The sequence below is a fragment of the Anser brachyrhynchus genome (genome assembly GCF_964034855.1).
Source record: "Anser brachyrhynchus genome assembly, chromosome: 4".
Lineage (NCBI taxonomy): Eukaryota > Metazoa > Chordata > Aves > Anseriformes > Anatidae > Anser > Anser brachyrhynchus.
The window spans coordinates 16,976,810-16,994,634 of NC_137698.1; the positions used below are offsets into that span (position 1 = coordinate 16,976,810).

General features: G+C 49.7%; 1 protein-coding gene across 1 annotated transcript in view; it reads left to right on the forward strand.

The window, feature by feature from the left end:
* FRAS1 (Fraser extracellular matrix complex subunit 1) overlaps positions 1-17,825 on the forward strand; it is a 161,509-nt gene that overhangs the window by 139,499 nt on the left and 4,185 nt on the right. Inside the window, exons 52-71 of the mRNA XM_080590382.1 lie at positions 956-1,115; positions 1,638-1,800; positions 3,206-3,452; positions 4,090-4,434; positions 4,752-4,912; positions 5,315-5,462; positions 6,356-6,561; positions 7,041-7,197; positions 7,914-8,114; positions 8,857-9,044; positions 9,230-9,505; positions 10,501-10,733; positions 11,065-11,225; positions 12,029-12,243; positions 13,971-14,121; positions 15,113-15,220; positions 15,563-15,722; positions 16,484-16,600; positions 17,041-17,207; positions 17,537-17,742. Coding sequence (XP_080446508.1) covers positions 956-1,115; positions 1,638-1,800; positions 3,206-3,452; positions 4,090-4,434; positions 4,752-4,912; positions 5,315-5,462; positions 6,356-6,561; positions 7,041-7,197; positions 7,914-8,114; positions 8,857-9,044; positions 9,230-9,505; positions 10,501-10,733; positions 11,065-11,225; positions 12,029-12,243; positions 13,971-14,121; positions 15,113-15,220; positions 15,563-15,722; positions 16,484-16,600; positions 17,041-17,207; positions 17,537-17,742 — 3,770 coding nt within the window. The remainder of the gene's footprint in view (positions 1-955; positions 1,116-1,637; positions 1,801-3,205; positions 3,453-4,089; positions 4,435-4,751; positions 4,913-5,314; positions 5,463-6,355; positions 6,562-7,040; positions 7,198-7,913; positions 8,115-8,856; positions 9,045-9,229; positions 9,506-10,500; positions 10,734-11,064; positions 11,226-12,028; positions 12,244-13,970; positions 14,122-15,112; positions 15,221-15,562; positions 15,723-16,483; positions 16,601-17,040; positions 17,208-17,536; positions 17,743-17,825) is intronic.

Sequence of the window (17,825 nt, forward strand, 5' to 3'; positions counted from 1 at the left end):
ACTTCCCTGACCTCAGGGGAGTCTTATACTGCCAAGTCAGGAGAGTGTTGCTCCTTTGGAATCTCAAAGGTATGTCCCAAAATAAGAAGTGAACTTTACTGCCGATTGAAGAAAGCCTGTAGGGTTTTTTGGATGCCAACCTGTGTCCTGTTGTATGCTCTGTTTCTCCAGACTTGTTAGAGCTAGAGATTTGGCTTGGGACAATATAGAGCAGTGCAGATTTTGCATGTGGATCTAATAATCCTAAGGTCTGGGAGATGTTTATCCAGTACCGCAGAGTAATCAGCATGTAGAAACTTCACTCTTCCAGGACTATGGGGCCCTCTATCAGCAACACGAGGTGAGGGAGTAACTCTGCTTCCTGCGCCCCTGTGTTCTTTCTGACTGCTGCCTCCAGACTCCCCCAGGCAGGCTGAGAGTGAGGTGGCAGCACAGCCTTTAGCATTTCTGCTGCTGCAGTGTGCAGAGCCTCGCACCACACCGTTAGGTCCTGTACAAATGCAGTCAGCAGTTCTGCCTGTCCCTTCTCATCAGGCCTTGCCAGCCAAGCCTGGCATCCCATGTGCTCAGAAAAAAGTGGAAAAGACCAAAGTTATTTGAATCTCAGCAACGAGAAGGAGCCCTGCTAGGACGTGCCCCCTTATAGAACAGAGCTGAAACGTGCTGCCAGGCAAATTCCTCTTCCTTGCATTTGATCAAACCTACTTTAAATTCACCTTATTTTTGAACGAGCCATTACAGATAAAGACTAGGCAAGGGAATGACTTGTCTCAGCTTGTAGGCTGGCTTCTGCCACAGGTAAGACCATGGAAGTTAGAAAAGCTGCAGCGGTGTGAAGGGCACATGGAGGAGGTCCTGATCCCTGTGGCTGTGCAGATGTATGTGTCTACACTGCTCGTCTGTAAAAGTACTGCTGACGTTCTGCATTAGCTCATTGGGTGTCTCCTCCCGGCAGAGGATGTGAACCAGGGCCTCGTTCGGTACGTGATGCATGAGGAGAAGGTTCAGGAGACCATGGACAGCTTTCAGTTCCTAGTGAAGGACAGCAAACCCAACGTGGTCAGTGGCAATGTCTTCCACATCCAGTGGTCTCTCCTCAGCTTTACCTCCACCAGGTAAATGCCATGGGGTTTACAGCACTCTTCTGACAGATGGGGTCTGGTCTGGAGTGAGGCAGGCTGAGCTCTCTCATATGTGATGGACCTACAACTTAGAAATGAAATTCTGGGGCAATTACCATCGTTTGTGCCTGTGTTTCCGTGGCACCCCATCAGGACTGAAGTCTTAGTTTAGCACCACACACAGCAGTCACACTGCTGATTTCTGCCTGTGCCAGGGAGCCAACAGCAGCAGGAATCGGGAACTTGTGTGTGTGAGTGAGGAGGGTTGCCTGCCGGGTTAAACTGTGGAGCAGGGTTGTGAATAACTGACGTCTGCCTGAGCCCCTGGTTATTAGCATTCCTCGGATTTTCCGTGGGGGCAGTAGCCAGCATGGGTTTATTGGTGTCCATATAAACACACAGGGTTTGCTGCCCAGCCCAAAGGTCCTAATCCCCACGGTCCCTGTAGGATTCCAGCGCCTTTGGCTTGTGGGCTAAGTGGTGCCAGTTACTTGTCTCTGCTTGGTGTGTTTCCAGCTACAACGTCAGTGAGAGTGCAGGCTCTGTGAGCGTCGCCGTGCGGCGGATCGGTAACCTCAACCAGTACGCCATCGTCTTGTGCCGCACGGAGCAGGGAACGGCCACCTCCAGCTCCGGTTCACAGCCTGGGGAGCAGGACTACGTGGAGTATGCGGGGCAGGTAGGCTGGGGGCACCGGGAGAGGGAAGGACTGACCGTACATGCCATCAAGCCAGGAGTGAGAGTGAAGGCTGGAAGGCAGGGCGCACTGTGAAGCCAGTGGAAAGCAACAGCATGCTTTTAGGCATCATAGCTGCGCTTGAAAATCAGGTTACATTTTCGCCTGGGATGCCTGGGCACTGCTGTTGTGTTCTTCTACCCTGGCAGCTCCCTTGTGTTGAGTGATTGATGCACCTTGAGGGTGAGAAGGGTGGAGAGGCAGGGCTCAGCACCTCAGAGCCAGAGCATGATGCAGATTGAACGGCCTCTGTGCTTCTTAGAAGGCTGAGAAGTGATGCAGCCAAGAAAACTAAATTGCTAGGCTGCATTTAAACATAGTAACATCTAAAATAAAAAGCACCTGAGTTGGAATTTTTAAGTCCACAAGAGGAAAGGTACTCTTAGGCAGTAACTTACTCTCATTTTGCCTTTATTTGAAGATTTGACTGCACAGTATTTGCACAAATAATTGTTAGGATTTTTCCCTCTCCCTGGCCATTTCTTCCTTTAGAGTCCTTAGAATAGAGACAGCAGCATTTCCTGAAGAATTTTTGTCTCCTCAGTGTTGTGCATGAGATCAAGTTACCTCCATCCTTCCACTTCTTTCCTTCTCTGTGCAGTTAAGGACTGTGTTAATCATCCTCAACAAAGCACTGGGAATTCATAGTGACATCTTTTTCCCCAAAGGCTCTCTTGACACTTTTCCAGGAAGCTCACTTTCCATGGTGATCAACCCTTTTTCTGCCTTGTCTTGTACTGTGTAAACCCCTGATTTTTGTAACTGTTGCTAATACGATAGAAGTATTGACATGACTTTGAGCATATTTCTTCTTCTTTGAGCAATATTTCTTTCAATTTAAGTAGGTTTTGTGATCCTATGACCTTGAGCAAAGTTCAGAGCGTTCATGCACAAAAGCTAGCAACGCTGTTGCCTGGTAAAGTGTATGGTGCCTGTGATTTTAGAGTCCCAGTAAAGCTGACAAAAACACAGAGGAGACTATTTCCTTTCTAAAAAAATGTGTTTTATTTGCCTTCAGAAGAGGGTCCCTTTTTCCATCAGGATTTCATGTTGGCAGATATGTTTTGCAGCAGTGTTGTGGCAGATTACAAACTTCGCAGGCTTGCCTGGATAGGAATGTCACTCACGATCATGCAAAAGCCTAAAACATGACTGAGGTCAGAAGGGTGGGGGCCTGCACGCTGCATTCGCTGCTGCCTTTGACCTCTGCTAGCCATTTGTCCTTGGTTAAGATCGGTGTACGGAGCTGCCTACGCACAGGGTATGTGACTGAGGCCAGGGTAGTGCAGGTAGGACAGAAAGTTTCAGACCCCAGTCCAGAGAGAGCAGCCCACTTTCTACCTTGCAGGTGCAGTTTGAGGAGCAGGAGGACACCAAGGCCTGCACCATCGTCGTTAACGATGACGAGGTCTTTGAGAGAACGGAGAGTTTCACCGTGGAGCTCAGCATGCCAGCCTACGCGCTGCTGGGGAGTGTCACCCGGGCCACGGTCACCATCACTGACGCAGAGGATGAGCCCACCCTGCAGTTCGACAGGAAGACGTACCACGTCAGCGAGAGCGCCAGTGTTCTCTCCGCTCCTGTTGAAAGAAAAGGTGGGTTGAGTCCGATCCCGCTCTGCCATGGGGGTGGATGAGGAGCCCCAGAGATGGCAGCCAACAGTAGCATATACCCTTGCCAAGCTCAGGCAAGTGACAGTTTCCTGTCAGCCAGCAAACAGCGACCCCCCACCCCCCCCCAAAAAAAAAACAACAAACACAAGTGGTGTTCCCTGGGGGTTTGTTTGTTTATGATTTTGGGAACGATTCTTTGATTTTTCAGAAGTAGTTTCGTGGTACAATTGAGATGACAAGAAACAATATGGGGCAAGTGGCTTAATTTTTTTTTCTTCCCCAGCTCTGCCATTAAGATTCACCAAACATGTCAAAGCTCCATGTTTTTGGATCTATTTCTCTTCCCAGCATGAGCCTGTATTTATTTCCTGCTTCTCTGTGATCTAGATACTGTGTTTTGTATGGACCCCATCACTGTGCCATATATTCTTTCATAGGCAAAGTTAGAAGTTAGACCAAATTCAACTTTGGTGGAAGTTTAGGAGTAGGGATGGTTTCTCCCCAGCTTCTCTAGTGAATGCTGCTGTGTTGTCTAAGTGAATGCTGTATAATGTCCTTCACCAAATGGAGTAAAAGTATTTCCATAAAGCCATGTGGTTTTTTTTCTGTTGCATCTTAGGGGATACGGGCAGCACTGTGTCTGCTGTCTGCTACACCGTCCCCAAATCCGCCAAGGGAAGCAGCCCTTACATGCTGGAATCCGGCTCCGACTTCAAGTCCAGGGGGATGACGGATGACAGCCGCATAGTTTTTGGACCAGGCGTTAGCGTGTCGACGTGCGATGTCACACTGATCGATGACAGTGAATACGAAGAGGAGGAGGAGTTCGAGATCGTGTTGGCCGATGCTTCGGATAACGCACGCATTGGCAGCCGCGCTTCAGCCAGCATCTTCATCGGGGGTCCCAACGATGCCTCTACGGTGTTCCTGGGGAACGCTACGTTTGCTGTCAGTGAGGCTGCAGGTGAAGAGTGGCAGGGGCTCCCCCGGGGCTGCTCTGCATCGCATGGGGTGCTTGCTGTGAAAGCATGCTTTTAACAGGTTGAAGTATTAGAAAGGCTGATTTAGGGCACGGCAGCAGAAACACAGGAGATCTGCAGAGAGTTTATAATCTTTCCTCTGTCCCTGAGGGGGAGGCTGGGGGTTGTTCTCCTCAACAGCCTGTGCTCAGTGAGGTGCAGCGATGAAGGGAGAAGCACACGCTGAAGGTTGAGAAGTGGTTTTGTGATATGTGCCTGCTTTCTAATCTTGGTTCTCTTTTGTGTGCAACTGGTGATGCAGGAAACATTGAAATTCCAGTCCTCCGGCAGGGACCCGATCTCTCAACCCCCGTCTCAGTGTGGTGTGCCACTCGGACGTCAGACCCTCCGTCTGCCAGCCCAGGAATCGATTATATCCCCAGCTCCAGAAAAATAGAATTCAGGCCAGGCAAGACAGAAGAGGTGAGGACCCACTTTGTCTCCTGATGAGTCTGCCCATCTGAGGACATTTCTTGCTCGTATACGTGCATGCTCCGTATTTGCCATTTGAGTATTTTGAAAATCCTCTCAGGGCCACTTGAGAATTGTTAATGAATCTGCTAGGCACACATTTGCATCAGATCAGTGCTCCAGCCAGAGAAGGTTCAGTCAGGCCACCTCTCCTGAGATAAAGGTTGTTGCCTTTTCTGTGAAATGATATGCTGGACTTACCTACAACATTGCTGCCATCGATCAGTGAACTTAGAAAAGACCTGACATAATGACTTTACATAAGAAACCCAAAAGTGAGTGCCAGGAACGATGACATCTTTACATCTTTACATCTTTACATCTTTAAAAGACGGTCTTCTGTTTTCCTTCTAGTTCTGCACTCTGACAATCCTGGATGATGCTCAGTACCCAGTGATAGAAGGGCTGGAGACATTTGTTGTTTATCTCAGCTCACCCCACGGAGCAGAGCTAACAAAACCCTTCCAAGCGATCGTAGCCATTAATGACATCTTCCAAGATGGTAAGTTATCCACGGCAGCTCTGTCTAGTCCACGCTAGTCTCTTCCTTAACACCTCCACACAGGAGGAGGCTCATCCAGGTAAGGTTATTCCTAGGCTGGATTTAGTCTGTTTTCCTGTGTTTCACCCATTGCATGTGGCTGCCCTGTTTCTGTCCATGCATCACAGTCCACAAGACCCTGGAGTCTTTGGAAGTGCAGAATGAACTCTCCTGTAGTGTTCACTCCCTTCTAGCCATTATTGGCCTCCTCTGCTCAGAGCTCAGTCCTTGTTCATGATTTTCGTGGGCTGAAGTCCTCTTACTATGTGAGAATGTTTCACCTCATGTTGCCTTTCTGTTGTGTTTTAACCTCTCTCATGTTTGCTTGCTTAAGGAAAGCACACACCGTATAATCTTAACTTTGTAGTAGTCCTCTTCGCAGCTAGTAATTTCTTCCATGTCTGTCCACAAACAGTAGGATAATGCTTTGAGACCTAGCCCATACTTCGGTTGAGTCCTCACACAGTCCCTGCTCGACATGCCCCACAAACACACCATCCCTGCACCACCAGCCCTGTCTTGTTCTTCAGCACATTGGAACAGCACCAAAATGTTAGGGAAGGAACAAGTTTCAGCAGCCACTGAAAGTAGGTGACTAAGAGGTGATGAAGAGAGAGAGCTTCCTTCTGAAGGGCTGCAGGGTCTGCCAGTCCTGTGCTCTTTGGAGGGCTGATAGCAGTCACGATCACTAGTTTATTTGAAACAAAATCCTCTTCTGAGGCACAGTAAACTGCCATTTCATTCTCTGGCTGTCAGGCTCCATGCAGCAGTTCCCCAAGGGTGTATGTGCTTTGATCAGCTCTTGTCACTCTGCAAATTCAGTGCTGCCTGACGCCCTTTATTGCCTTCTGCAGTGCCAAGCATGCAGTTCACCAAGGATGCGTTCACGGTGAAGGAGAAGGAGGGTACTCTGCACATCCCCATCTTCCGCACTGGCGACCTGAGCTATGAGTCCTCTGTCAGGTGCTACACCCAGAGCCAGACCGCAGAGGTCATGGAGGACTTTGCAGAGAGGAGAAATGCAGAGGAGTCCCGCATCACTTTCTTGAAAGGGGAGAAGGTGAGCTGAACCTGCCTTAGAGGGAGAGTGAAGTACTGGTGGGAGAGGTTCAGATCTCCTGCCTGACTCTGCATTGTCAGAGGGAGCTGACAGAGGCTGTCAGAAATGGGTTCGTAGATGTGTAAGGTCACAAATCCTTCTGGTCCTGGAAATAGGACGTGACTGTGGAGGAGGTCTTTGTTTCATGATAAAACTGGTTAAAATGTAAAATGCCAATCCTCTGTGTCAGAAGGACTCAAGATCGGTGTAGCGGAGAGCTATGGGCTTGTGGAAGCTGATGTCTTCACTGCTGTCTTTCATTGTTTAACCGTGTGATTTGACCACACTGAAGAAGTAGCCTTAACAACGGAAGAGCTCTTCTTCCAGGGCAGGCAGTACTCAGACAAACAACCCTAGATAGTGAGGAAACAAGGTAGCCTTTCGGTGGCTTCAGGGAATTTATCAGTGTCTGCTGTTCTCTCCTGTTTGCTTGGCTTTAGGTGAAGAACTGCAGTGTTCACATCAGTGATGACTCTGCCTTTGAACCAGAGGAACAGTTCCAGGTCTACCTTGGTAGCCCGCTTGGAAACCATTGGAGTGGAGCTAGGATTGGGAAGATGGATGTGGCAACCATAACTGTCACCAACGACGAAGATGGTAAGCGAGGAAGCTCAACGAGGATGGAGGAGCTGCAGTGTAGGAGGCAGTTCCAAGGTGGTCAGCACGGTCTCATCAAGAGTTTGCCGTTCAGTGTAGTGCACGCATGCCCTCAGTCGCGTGGTCACAGCTCTGTTTTGCTGGGTTCACTCTCATGGAAGTACCGGTCTGTGTGCTGGAGGACCATGGGCCTGTGTGTAGGACCAGCGTGGTCACTGCTGAGGGGGCTTTGTGCAGTGAGTTGGTCTTATGGGAGGGATCAAGTAACACCGAACTGAACCCACTGTTTGTCCTGTTCCCCTGCCGTTGTACAGGGAGCTGCTGTGCTTCCCCTGGGAGATGTTGCCTTCCCTCTGCAGTGCCACAGCCTGGAGCGACTCCCGGGGAAGCAAGGAGATGCAGCATCCCCCGAGTGTGACGGGGAATGGGGCCATAGCACCATTGCGTGGCACGGGCTGAGAGCACTGAAGGCAGGGGGGTGGGAATCGTGTGCCATCCCCGTAGCCCAAGGCACATGTTCGATTCTTGCCCCATTCACATCCAGCCCTTACAGCTGCACTTTTGTCCCCTGCTTGCGAGCCCCTTGCTCTGCAGACATGTAAATACAGTCTAAAAGGAGCTGGGCTTGGCTCACCCCGCTTGCTGAACGCTATTCATCTGCAAACAGCCAGCTGGTGTGCAAACCTGGGGCTTTTTCTTCACCACTGTCTCTCTAGCACCCACCATTGAGTTTGAAGAAGCTGCGTACCAAGTGCGGGAGCCGCCTGGCCCGGAGGGCGTTGCTGTTTTAAATATCAAGGTGGTCCGCAGAGGGGATCAGAACAGGACCTCAAAAGTCCGCTGTAGCACCCGGGACGGCTCAGCTCAGGCCGGAGTGGATTACTACCCTAAGAGCCGAGTGCTCAAATTCAGCCCAGGTAAAGGGTCCCTGGAGGGGAGAGAGTTATTTTGTTTGTGGTATTTCCTTCGTTTTTTGTTGTTGTTTTGTTTTGTTTTGTTTTGTTTTATTAATGTATTTCAAATATACTACATGAGGCCTTACCATGTGGTATTTTTTGAAGTGTGACTTTCCCTTGGGCTGTAGCCGTACGCTCTGCTACAGCTATAATTTTGTGATGCAAAGAGGCTGAACAGCTAGATGAAGGGTGCCCAGAACAGAGGAAGAAGCACTGGTACTTGGCAGGTGAGGGAAAAGTGGTCCTCAAAGATTCAGCAGAGATCTTTCAGGATCCTGTAAGAGCGTAGACCATGTTACTGAGACCAAGAAGCTGTCACAAAACAGTTCTGCCTGCTGGTGAGAGAGAGAGCACTGTTGCTTGCAGCAGAGGTGGGATATAATTTGGATCATAGATTTTTACTACAGACAGCTAATATAAGACAGGCATTATTAATCCTCAGATAGCATCTGCTAGTAAATCTATCACCTGATCAATCAGATCCGTTGTCATAGTCGGAGTTTTATGTAGACTCCTGTGTGGAAATGGCTGAATTATTAGTAGCAATGAGCGGAAATAAAATTTATAATGAGTATTTTATCATAATGTTTCAGTGGTCGTGGCGTAGACCAGCTGTGCATTTTTTTAATGAGAACTTCAGAGCATTTTCCAATGATGAATCGAGTTCAAGTTCTCTCTGTTTCTCTTGCATTTCCTCTCACAGGTGTGGACCACATCATATTTAAGGTGGAGATCATGTCCAATGAAGACCGGGAATGGCATGAGTCCTTTTCTCTAGTGCTGGGTCCAGACGACCCAGTGGAAGCTGTTCTCGGAGACACCAGCACTGCAACAGTGACTATTTTGGATCAAGAGGCATCGGGGAGCCTGATCCTACCAGCACCTCCAGTGGTAAGCTGCCCGTTGCAGTGGATATGATTTAGTACCCTTCAAGTACAGACTGAAAACTCCAGCGGGTTTCTAAAGTAAAATTAAGAGCTGCAATCATGTGGCAGGCTTAGAGTGTGTGGGAAAGATTGTGTTTCCTATTCCTCCCCTCAGCCCCGAGTGAATGCTGCTGTCTTGCCTCTATACAGGTCGTCACCCTGGCTGATTATGATCGTGTGGAAGAAGCAACCAAGGATGGTGCCAAGAAATCCCCTTCCCCGGGCTACCCGCTCATCTGTGTCACTCCCTGTGACCCTCACTTCCCCAAGTACGCGGTCATGAAGGAGCGCTGCGGCGAGGCTGGGATCAACCAGTCGTCGATACAGTTCAGCTGGGAAGTAGCAACCCCCACGGATGGGAACGGGGCCAGGTCGCCTTTTGAAACGATCACCGACAACACGCCGTTCACCAGCGTCAACCATAAGGTGCGTGGCTAGGTATTGGCATGAAAAGGCTGCAGAAGCACATGGCGCAAGTCAGCAGAGGGCTTGGGGCAGCTCTGTCGGTCTGTGCGTTGTGTGATCGCTCATATGTGAAATTTGGCACTGAAAAAAAGTGGCTGTGCCGGAAGGGGAGCCCAACACGCTGCCGTGATCTGTAGTGCCAGCTTTCGGCGGTGCCATTGGCTGCTTCCTTTCCATCCTGCTCAGGTTGCAGGAAGGGCTGAGCTCAACTTAGGAGCCACTGTTCCTTCAGACAGTCATTTTACTGCTTTGCTACATGTGTGGCCTGGGACCTGTCTGTCCCTGGACTGTTCACGTCCTGCCCCACAATCAGAATTGCTATTTTCCTCTAGGTGCTCCCAGCTGTGGTGTCTCAGCTCTTCTCAGGCATCCAGGTCTGTTTCTAGACCACGCACATTCATGCAGGAGTCTGAGCCATGTCTAATGGGTGGTGCACACTTTGGTTACACAGAGATTAAGACCTAAAGTCTCCTCAGATTTGGGAGTTAGCACGAGACATGGGGGCCTCTTTGGGGAAATTTATTTTCTTTTGGCTTCAGAAAACTTAGTGCTGTTTCACTGAGCCTGCTGAAAGCACTACTTCTGTTGCTGTGGGAAGCAGCTGTGAGCACTCAGACACTTGAGTAAATCCCTGGTGGCAAGGGACAGATGGAGCTTGGCAGGTCGTAAAGAGCTCAGGCTCCCTCTTCCCCTTCCATCAGTAAGTGGGCAGACTTAAGTAGCTGTAAAACACCCAACAGATTGAAGCATCTTTTTCAGCATGGGTGACAGTCACACCTGCAACCTCTGGCCAGGCAGACACTGGCACTCACATGTTCCCATTTTGCACGTGCAGGTGTCTGCCTTGCCTCTGTGCTGCCTCAAAACACCGGGACAACGTGATTTTGCTACGTTGAGAGATGTAATGCTGGTGCGTTTGACCCACGTGCACATTTTTCTCCCCTTGCTCCCTGCAGGTGCTGGACAGCATTTATTTCAGCCGGCGCTTCCACGTGCGCTGTGTGGCTAAGGCTGTGGACAAAGCTGGCCATGTGGGCACCCCCCTGAGGAGCAACGTCGTCACTATAGGGACAGACAGTGCCATTTGCCACACTCCCGTAGTCGCGGGGACAGCCCGAGGTTTCCAGGCGCAGTCGTTCATTGCCACTCTGAAGTACTTGGATGTCAAACACAAGGAGCATCCCAACAGGTGTGAACCTGGAGGAGGGGAGCCAGGAGACCCCACATCCCTTCACGCGCCCCCCGAACTGCGCAGGGTGCTCAGGGAAGCGCTCCCACTCTCTTCCTCACACCCTGCCCTGCCACAGGGGTGCCCTTCCTCTCAGGAAATGGGAGTTGGTGGGACAACGTGAGGGGGGGGGGGTGTTTAGATGGGGGAATCTGGCTGTACCTAAGGATGAGATTGCCGGTGCCAGGCTTGCCCTGTCTGTGCTGCGCTGCTGCATGGCGTGGGGTAGTGCACGAGGCTCCCGTGCCTGCCAGGCTGTCCCTTCTGCTGTCTCATCCGCTGTTTGTTCCAGGATCCACATCTCGGTGCAGATCCCTCATCAGGACGGTATGCTGCCCCTCATCTCCACCCTGCCGCTGCACAATCTGCACTTCCTGCTCTCCGAGTCTATCTACAGACACCAGCACGTCTGCTCGAACCTGGTCACCATCAGAGACCTTAAAGGCATCTCTGGTAATCTTAAAAGCCAGCTTTTGTTTTCTGAACCGGGGAGGAGGGAGGAACCAGTGAAGAAATGCAGAGTAGGCTCTGTCTTCCTTTGAGCTCTCCTGACATTATGTAAATAGTATTTCCTGTAACAAATAATCTTCCTGTACTAACAGCAGTGAGCAGAGTTGCCCTGTTGAAGATGAGATGCAGTGCATAGGAATGGTTAAATTACAATGGGGTTAAATAGCATTGCTGTTTGAAGAGGTTGTACGTTCACACCATGCTGGGGCTGTTCTGCTTTTCAAACCTGCCTTGCGATATCCATGCAGATGGAGAGGGATCCATGGGAAGCACATCACTGTGTCTGTGTCACTGAGGTCTGCAGTGTGGCAAAGGGAAGCAGTGAAAGCAAGTTCGTTGCTAGAGGAAGTGCCAGAGCTAGAAAAAAAAGGCAGTTTGTGTCTCTGACAGTCAGGGTAATGTGGTCCATGCTTGCTCCATGGAGGGCAGGGGGTGGTTGTACTTCACTCTCTTCATTTCATACTCAAGCTCTTCTACATTAAAACTTGAAGTTTAACTTCAACCCTTAATTAGTAGGTTTATAAGTTTGCTTTTCAGGATTGTTGCCCCATTCCTGTAACGCTTTCACTCTTGAAGATCTGTGTGTGTTCAGTTTGACCGCTGGGGTCATGGAGAGGACCCAGGAAGTGTCCCCAGTGTGTTAAAAGTCACCAACACGACCTGAGAGTGAAAATGGGACTTCAGTACATGGCCTCAAACTCTTCAAAATCTGGACTGATCAGTGTCCTGATGTCTCTTAATCCCAGAGGCAGGGTTCCTGGACGAAGTAACATATGACAGCATCGTTCTCGGCCCTGGCTATGACCGCCCTTACCAGTTTGACCCCACAGTGAGAGAGCCAAAGACAATCCAGCTCTACAAGCACCTCAACCTGAAGAGCTGCATTTGGACCTTTGATGCTTATTACGACATGACTGAATTAATTGATGTCTGCGGAGGCTCCGTAACAGCGGACTTCCAGGTGAGATGGCATATCCACAGCTCTTCCATGTAGTCCAGATCTTTGTCCATTCTCAGGCAAAGCTCCACTGTATGTTCATGAACATTTACTGGGTATTTTTGCTGCTCTGCTCTGTACAACTGAAGCACATTTTTTTCCCCTCTTAGCAAGAGAAGAATAGTGCTTTGTGAAATGCACTTAATTAATTTGTTTTGGTCGGGGTGACGTGGGCTTTATTCTCTTAGAGTGCCTGTAAAATATTTTTTGTTAACATAAGGGTATACTAGAAATACAGAACATTCACACCTGCGCTCTATTCTTTTACAACTTTGACTGTATTCATAGCCAATATGAATGAGCAAAGAGCAGAGCAGAGGCCCATCAGTTTGTACTCCTCAATGGGGTTCAGTGGAGGCAGGTCATAGGAGTTTTTAGGTAATGTCTTAATTAACTACCTGACAGACCAAAAGCCAGAAACGCTCTCCTGTAAAAAACAGTAGCTTTTGCTACTAAGATGTGTCTCACTGCCCTCTCGTGGATGGATTATACGTGTACATCTCTCTCAAGTGAGCATCTCGTCTGCGTTAGATTCTTGTACTGAATTCCCAGTCAGAATGTTATGGCCAACATAATCTATTTTAATTCCTGCTGGTCTGAAGTAGATTGCTAACTTTCCCGTTATAGCTTCAGTTATTTGCACAGATCCAGAGAAGCTCTTTGAATCAAGCAGCTGCATAATTTAGTATGTGGAGACTGGCACCAGCCCCTCTGGCATGTCTCTTCTTGAGCTGTCTCGGAGGCTTGCAGAGTGCAGCTGCACTCCACAGATAAATGCTGTATGCGCAGCTGGAGAGCTGTGGTGTACCAGGTGCTCCTAGGGGCAGTTCTGAGCAAGCAGAATCGCTTATTTTTAAATGGGAAAAATTTTGAGGTGAAGTTGTGACCACAGCTCCTTTTGTCAGGTGCGTTAATGACAGTCCAGTGCTAACATTTTTGCATATCAGCTAGTTGTTTTCATTGCAAATTCCTGCATTATAATGAGTTTGGGATGCCCCAAAAGACTGCAGGCATCTTCATTTATGTGCATTGCAGGTACTCAACTCCACACACTATGGGGTCTAGAGTGATGCATATGCTCTTACCTGATCCTGGACTAGAACTTGAGCTTTCTTGCCTCTCTGGAGAAGCCCGGTGAGGGTTTCCACGACCACTTACTGAACTTCAGGTTCACAGTGGGAGCAGAGAACCTCCTAGACTCCAGGGGGAAGAGGGCTGCTTTGAGCCCTTTCCAAAATTCTGCTCTCTATTGGTCAGGGACATAACTTACATGTTTATCATCCAGTTAATGCAAACAAAAATCACTCATTTTTCTAAACAACCTTTTACAAATCTATTCCTGTTGTGTGATATGGGAGAGTAGCATTCTCCAGCCTGCTCCTGTCTGTGCCACAGAGCCCATATGATGCAGGGGTGCCGAGGATGCTCGGAGGTGCAACAGTGTGCAGTGACCCGTGCTGCTCTCCTCAATGCATGTGTGGCTCGCCCCACTACACTGCAGTCTGCAATGCGGATGCAGATGTTGTATTCCTGCAGTGAATAGTTTAGGCACCAAGGGGAAGGCAAAATGACTTGCATCTACGTGCTTTCCCTATTGGCAGAGCAGAACACGAATGAAGTGGGTGCTGTGAGTCCAGGCCAGTGACTCTCCTTTGCGAAGTGCATGACCACTTACTGGGTTTTATTGACAGGTACGGGACTCTGCTCAGTCCTTCTTAACCGTCCACGTCCCTCTCTACGTGTCCTACATTTACGTGACAGCACCGAGAGGTTGGGCTTCTCTTGAGCATCACACAGAGATGGAGTTCTCCTTTTTCTACGACACTGTTCTCTGGAGGACAGGTAGGTCCCAGGCGTTGGAAGGGGCACAGGAGAATTTCTTTGTTCTGTTTTTCGATTTTCTTAGTTTCTGCACTGCCACTGCAGTCCTGAGTTTGGGTAGTGCTCACTGAAGTAAAGGGTATGCAGGCTGAGTCCAGGAGTGCCTGCTTTTGTGAAAGCTTGGCAAGGGAGCTGTCATTGCCCCTGGCCTCTCTGTTAGTGGAAACCGTCGTCACTAAGGCACTGCAGGAAAAGAGCTACATCTTCATAGGGGTCTCCCCAGCCAGGCCGAGGTTGCTCCCTCTGGGACATTTGGCATGATTTCTCCAACACTTTCCAGCGGCTGTGGGAACTGCAGTCGGGTCCCTCAGCCTCCTGGCTCTCACAGGTGGGATTTTCCTATCGTGACCCCTTTGTGGTTAAACCCCCAGCACTGCCAGCAGCGAGCCCTGAATCGTTCCCGTCCTCTGCTGGTGGTGATATCCAAGACCTGCCATCACTGTGTCCGTGTGGTTTATCCTGCACCTGGGAGTCTCCCATTTCCAGCTCGTTTATCTTTCTTTCCCACAATATCCGGAGCTTGTGTGCCTGCAGCCTTGAGGGGTATTGCTGCTCCTGTTGGCACCTTGGGTTTCACCCTGGCGGTGGTGATGCCAAGTATCCCAGAGGAGGGACCCGGGATGCTCAGGGGCTATGGCCAGGAGTACCCAGAAGCAGTCATCCACAACAGCCACCTTGGTGTATAGCTGGTGTAAAACAAGGTACATTCAAGGCACATAAGGGGAAGTTCATGTATTTACTTCCTTAAGGCTTGAGTGAGACTGACGCAGCACGTGTGGACCATGGAGGAAATCATAACTGACACACTGCAGGGTGTTCCCAGTCAAACTGAGCCTTTCTGGAGCTCTCTCAAATGCTGCTTCTGAAGCTACCTAGGGCTGACAGACCCCACTTGAGGACTTGTTGTGCCACACGGCTTCTCCAGTGACTCTGTTCTTGCTGCACCACACAGGGATTCAGACGGACAGCGTCCTTTCAGCCCGACTGCAGATAATCAGGATATACATCCGTGAGGACGGCCGGCTGGTTATCGAGTTCAAGACCCAGGCCAAGTTCAGAGGTGAGAGCACTGTGAAAATACAGATCGGTTCTGAAGACTCAGGCAGGAAAACAAGCCATGACCAAGGACAGCGTTCGTGTTCAAAGGGAGTATTTCTGCCCGAGAGCCAGTTTGCTGTTCCTCTTAGTAGCCTCTTGACCTAGAAATACTTCCTCTAGCCAGTCTGCTACTACTGAAAGCTAAAAACTGCACCTGGATGGGAGGGAGGCACCAGCAGCTGGTGCTCTGAGCAGGCTCTGAAGTCGCTCCTGAAGAGAGACTTGGAGTCCCCCTGTGCTGAGGTGTGCAGCAGGGGTCTCCCAGTACTCTGCCTGAGCTGTCACCTCCTTGTCCTCGCCACAGGGCTCTTTGTGATGGAGCACCACAGCCTGCCCGATGTGAAGTCATCTTTAGTGACTCCAGACCACCTGGGAGGGATCGAATTTGACTTGCAGCTGCTGTGGAGCGCTCAGACTTTCGACTCTCCCTACCAGCTCTGGAGAGCAACCAGCTCCTATAACAGGTGAGGACAGCGGGCTCAGCTTCCCAAATCCTAACAGTCTTCCTAAGTAATCAGCGTGCACATAATTAGCAGCAGCAGAGCAGTTTCAAATCCTGGCCAGAGAGCACAATCCCTGTTGCCCTTTCAGCAGCCACAGACACAGCAAGCATGGAGTGGCCAGGAGCCAGCTTTATTTAGGGGTTCAGAGCTAGAGCACACAGCGTGCTGCTGTCACTGCTGGAAACACTGCTCTGTCAGTTGTGTGAGTAGGGGGAAAAAAACAGTTCATCTTGTAAAGGCATTTTTCTAGGAATTAGCTAGTGTGTATGTGTAAGTAAATACCGGGGTGACAGCGTATTCAAGGTGGTTCTTGCAGTCTGCAAGTGAAAGCAGGATTTCACGTTCACAACTCACTTAACCATTAGTGCCAACCAACTTAACCTCCTTGGAGAAGAGAGGTATGTCCAGAACTAGAAATATTTGGTTCACTTAAAAAAAAAAAAAATAATAATCCTTTTTATTATTATTTCTGTCTGTGACTGTTTCTTCTTTCCTCTGTGCTCCTTGCACAGAGGGTCAAATTAAACACTGTCAGTCAATTTCATCCTTCCTGCACCTGCTGGAGTACACGAATGTTTCTGGGGTTGGGTTAGGTCCTGCCACGAACACTGTCCTGCTTGCTTTCCCTAATTCAAAACCCGTGCATGTTAGGCAAACACATCAGCTGGGTGAATGGCTTGGAGCCTGGTTTGGTGACCGCAGTGTCTCCTCTCTGTTCTCAGGAAGGACTACTCTGGAGAGTACACAATATTCTTGATCCCCTGTACTGTGCAGCCCACGCAGCCATGGATAGAGCCTGGAGATAAGCCCCTGCCCTGCACGGCTCATGCTCCCGAGCGGTAAGGAGGCACCATCGCCACCTCCCGACCCAGTCTCAGCTGGTTTGGGCTGTTTGCATGGTCCCAGGCAGCCTGTGACAGCAGAATGGCGAGGGCAGGAACCTCCCCTTTGGGCTGTCACACGTCTCAGCCCGCGGTTTTCAGCCATGGGGCTGTGGAAGCCTGCGTAGTCTTTGGTTGTCCTAGATGTAATTAAAACCAAAACCTGTTTTCAGAAGGCTTCAGCTGGTTGTGCAGGGCCTGGCACTGGAAAATGGGGCAGGGTGAGGGGAAACATGTAAGCTTGTGTTGAAAACCAGTGTCGTATGGACTGCTGGGCTATAAACAGTAAAAGCAGGATGGAAGAAAGGTAAAGCAGGTGTAACTTCAGGTCACCAGCACATAACTTCAGATGTGTCCAAACCAAACCTCACCTTTTTCTTTTCCCGTCCCAATTTCAGATTTTTGATCCCGATTGCCTTCCAGCAGACAAACCGCCCAGTTCCCGTTGTCTACTCCCTAAACACGGAGTTTCAGCTCTGTAACAACGAGAAGGTGTTTCTGATGGATCCCACCAAATCCGAAATGTCTCTGGCAGAAATGGATTACAAAGGGGCTTTTTCAAAGGGTAGGATTTTTTTCGTTCCTGTTCCTGGCATGGTCCTGTTTTCAGAACTTCCATTCCTGTGGTAGAGGAGGGTAAAGCTCAGATTTGGCTTTGCCTCTTTTACAGCACCAGATGGTATTTGGAGCACATCCACAGCCCTGTGATACCGGGACCAGAATGTGCTCATGGCAGAGCGTTCTGTCATCTGCACATGCATATGTGCAAAACCACAGCCACCTGCAGCTTGACGCCTGTGGCTGTCACGGCGCTTCTCTCGTGGGGCTTCTTGTCACCGCCTTCTTGATGTCCCATGGAGAGTTTAACCTGACTTGTTCTCCCAACCTCCCCAGGGCAAATCCTGTATGGCCGCGTGCTCTGGAACCCCGAACAAAACCTGAACGCCGCTTACAAACTGCAGCTGGAGAAGGTCTACCTGTGCACGGGCAAGGATGGCTACGTGCCATTCTTTGACCCAACGGGAACTGTCTATAACGAGGGGCCCCAGTATGGCTGCATTCAACCCAACAAGCACCTGAAACACAGATTTCTCCTCTTGGTAAGTTTTCTGCCCTGGAAAAAAACACAACGTGGAGCGTTACGTGCGATTGTGTCTGGATAAGTCTTGTCTCTTAGCTTCTT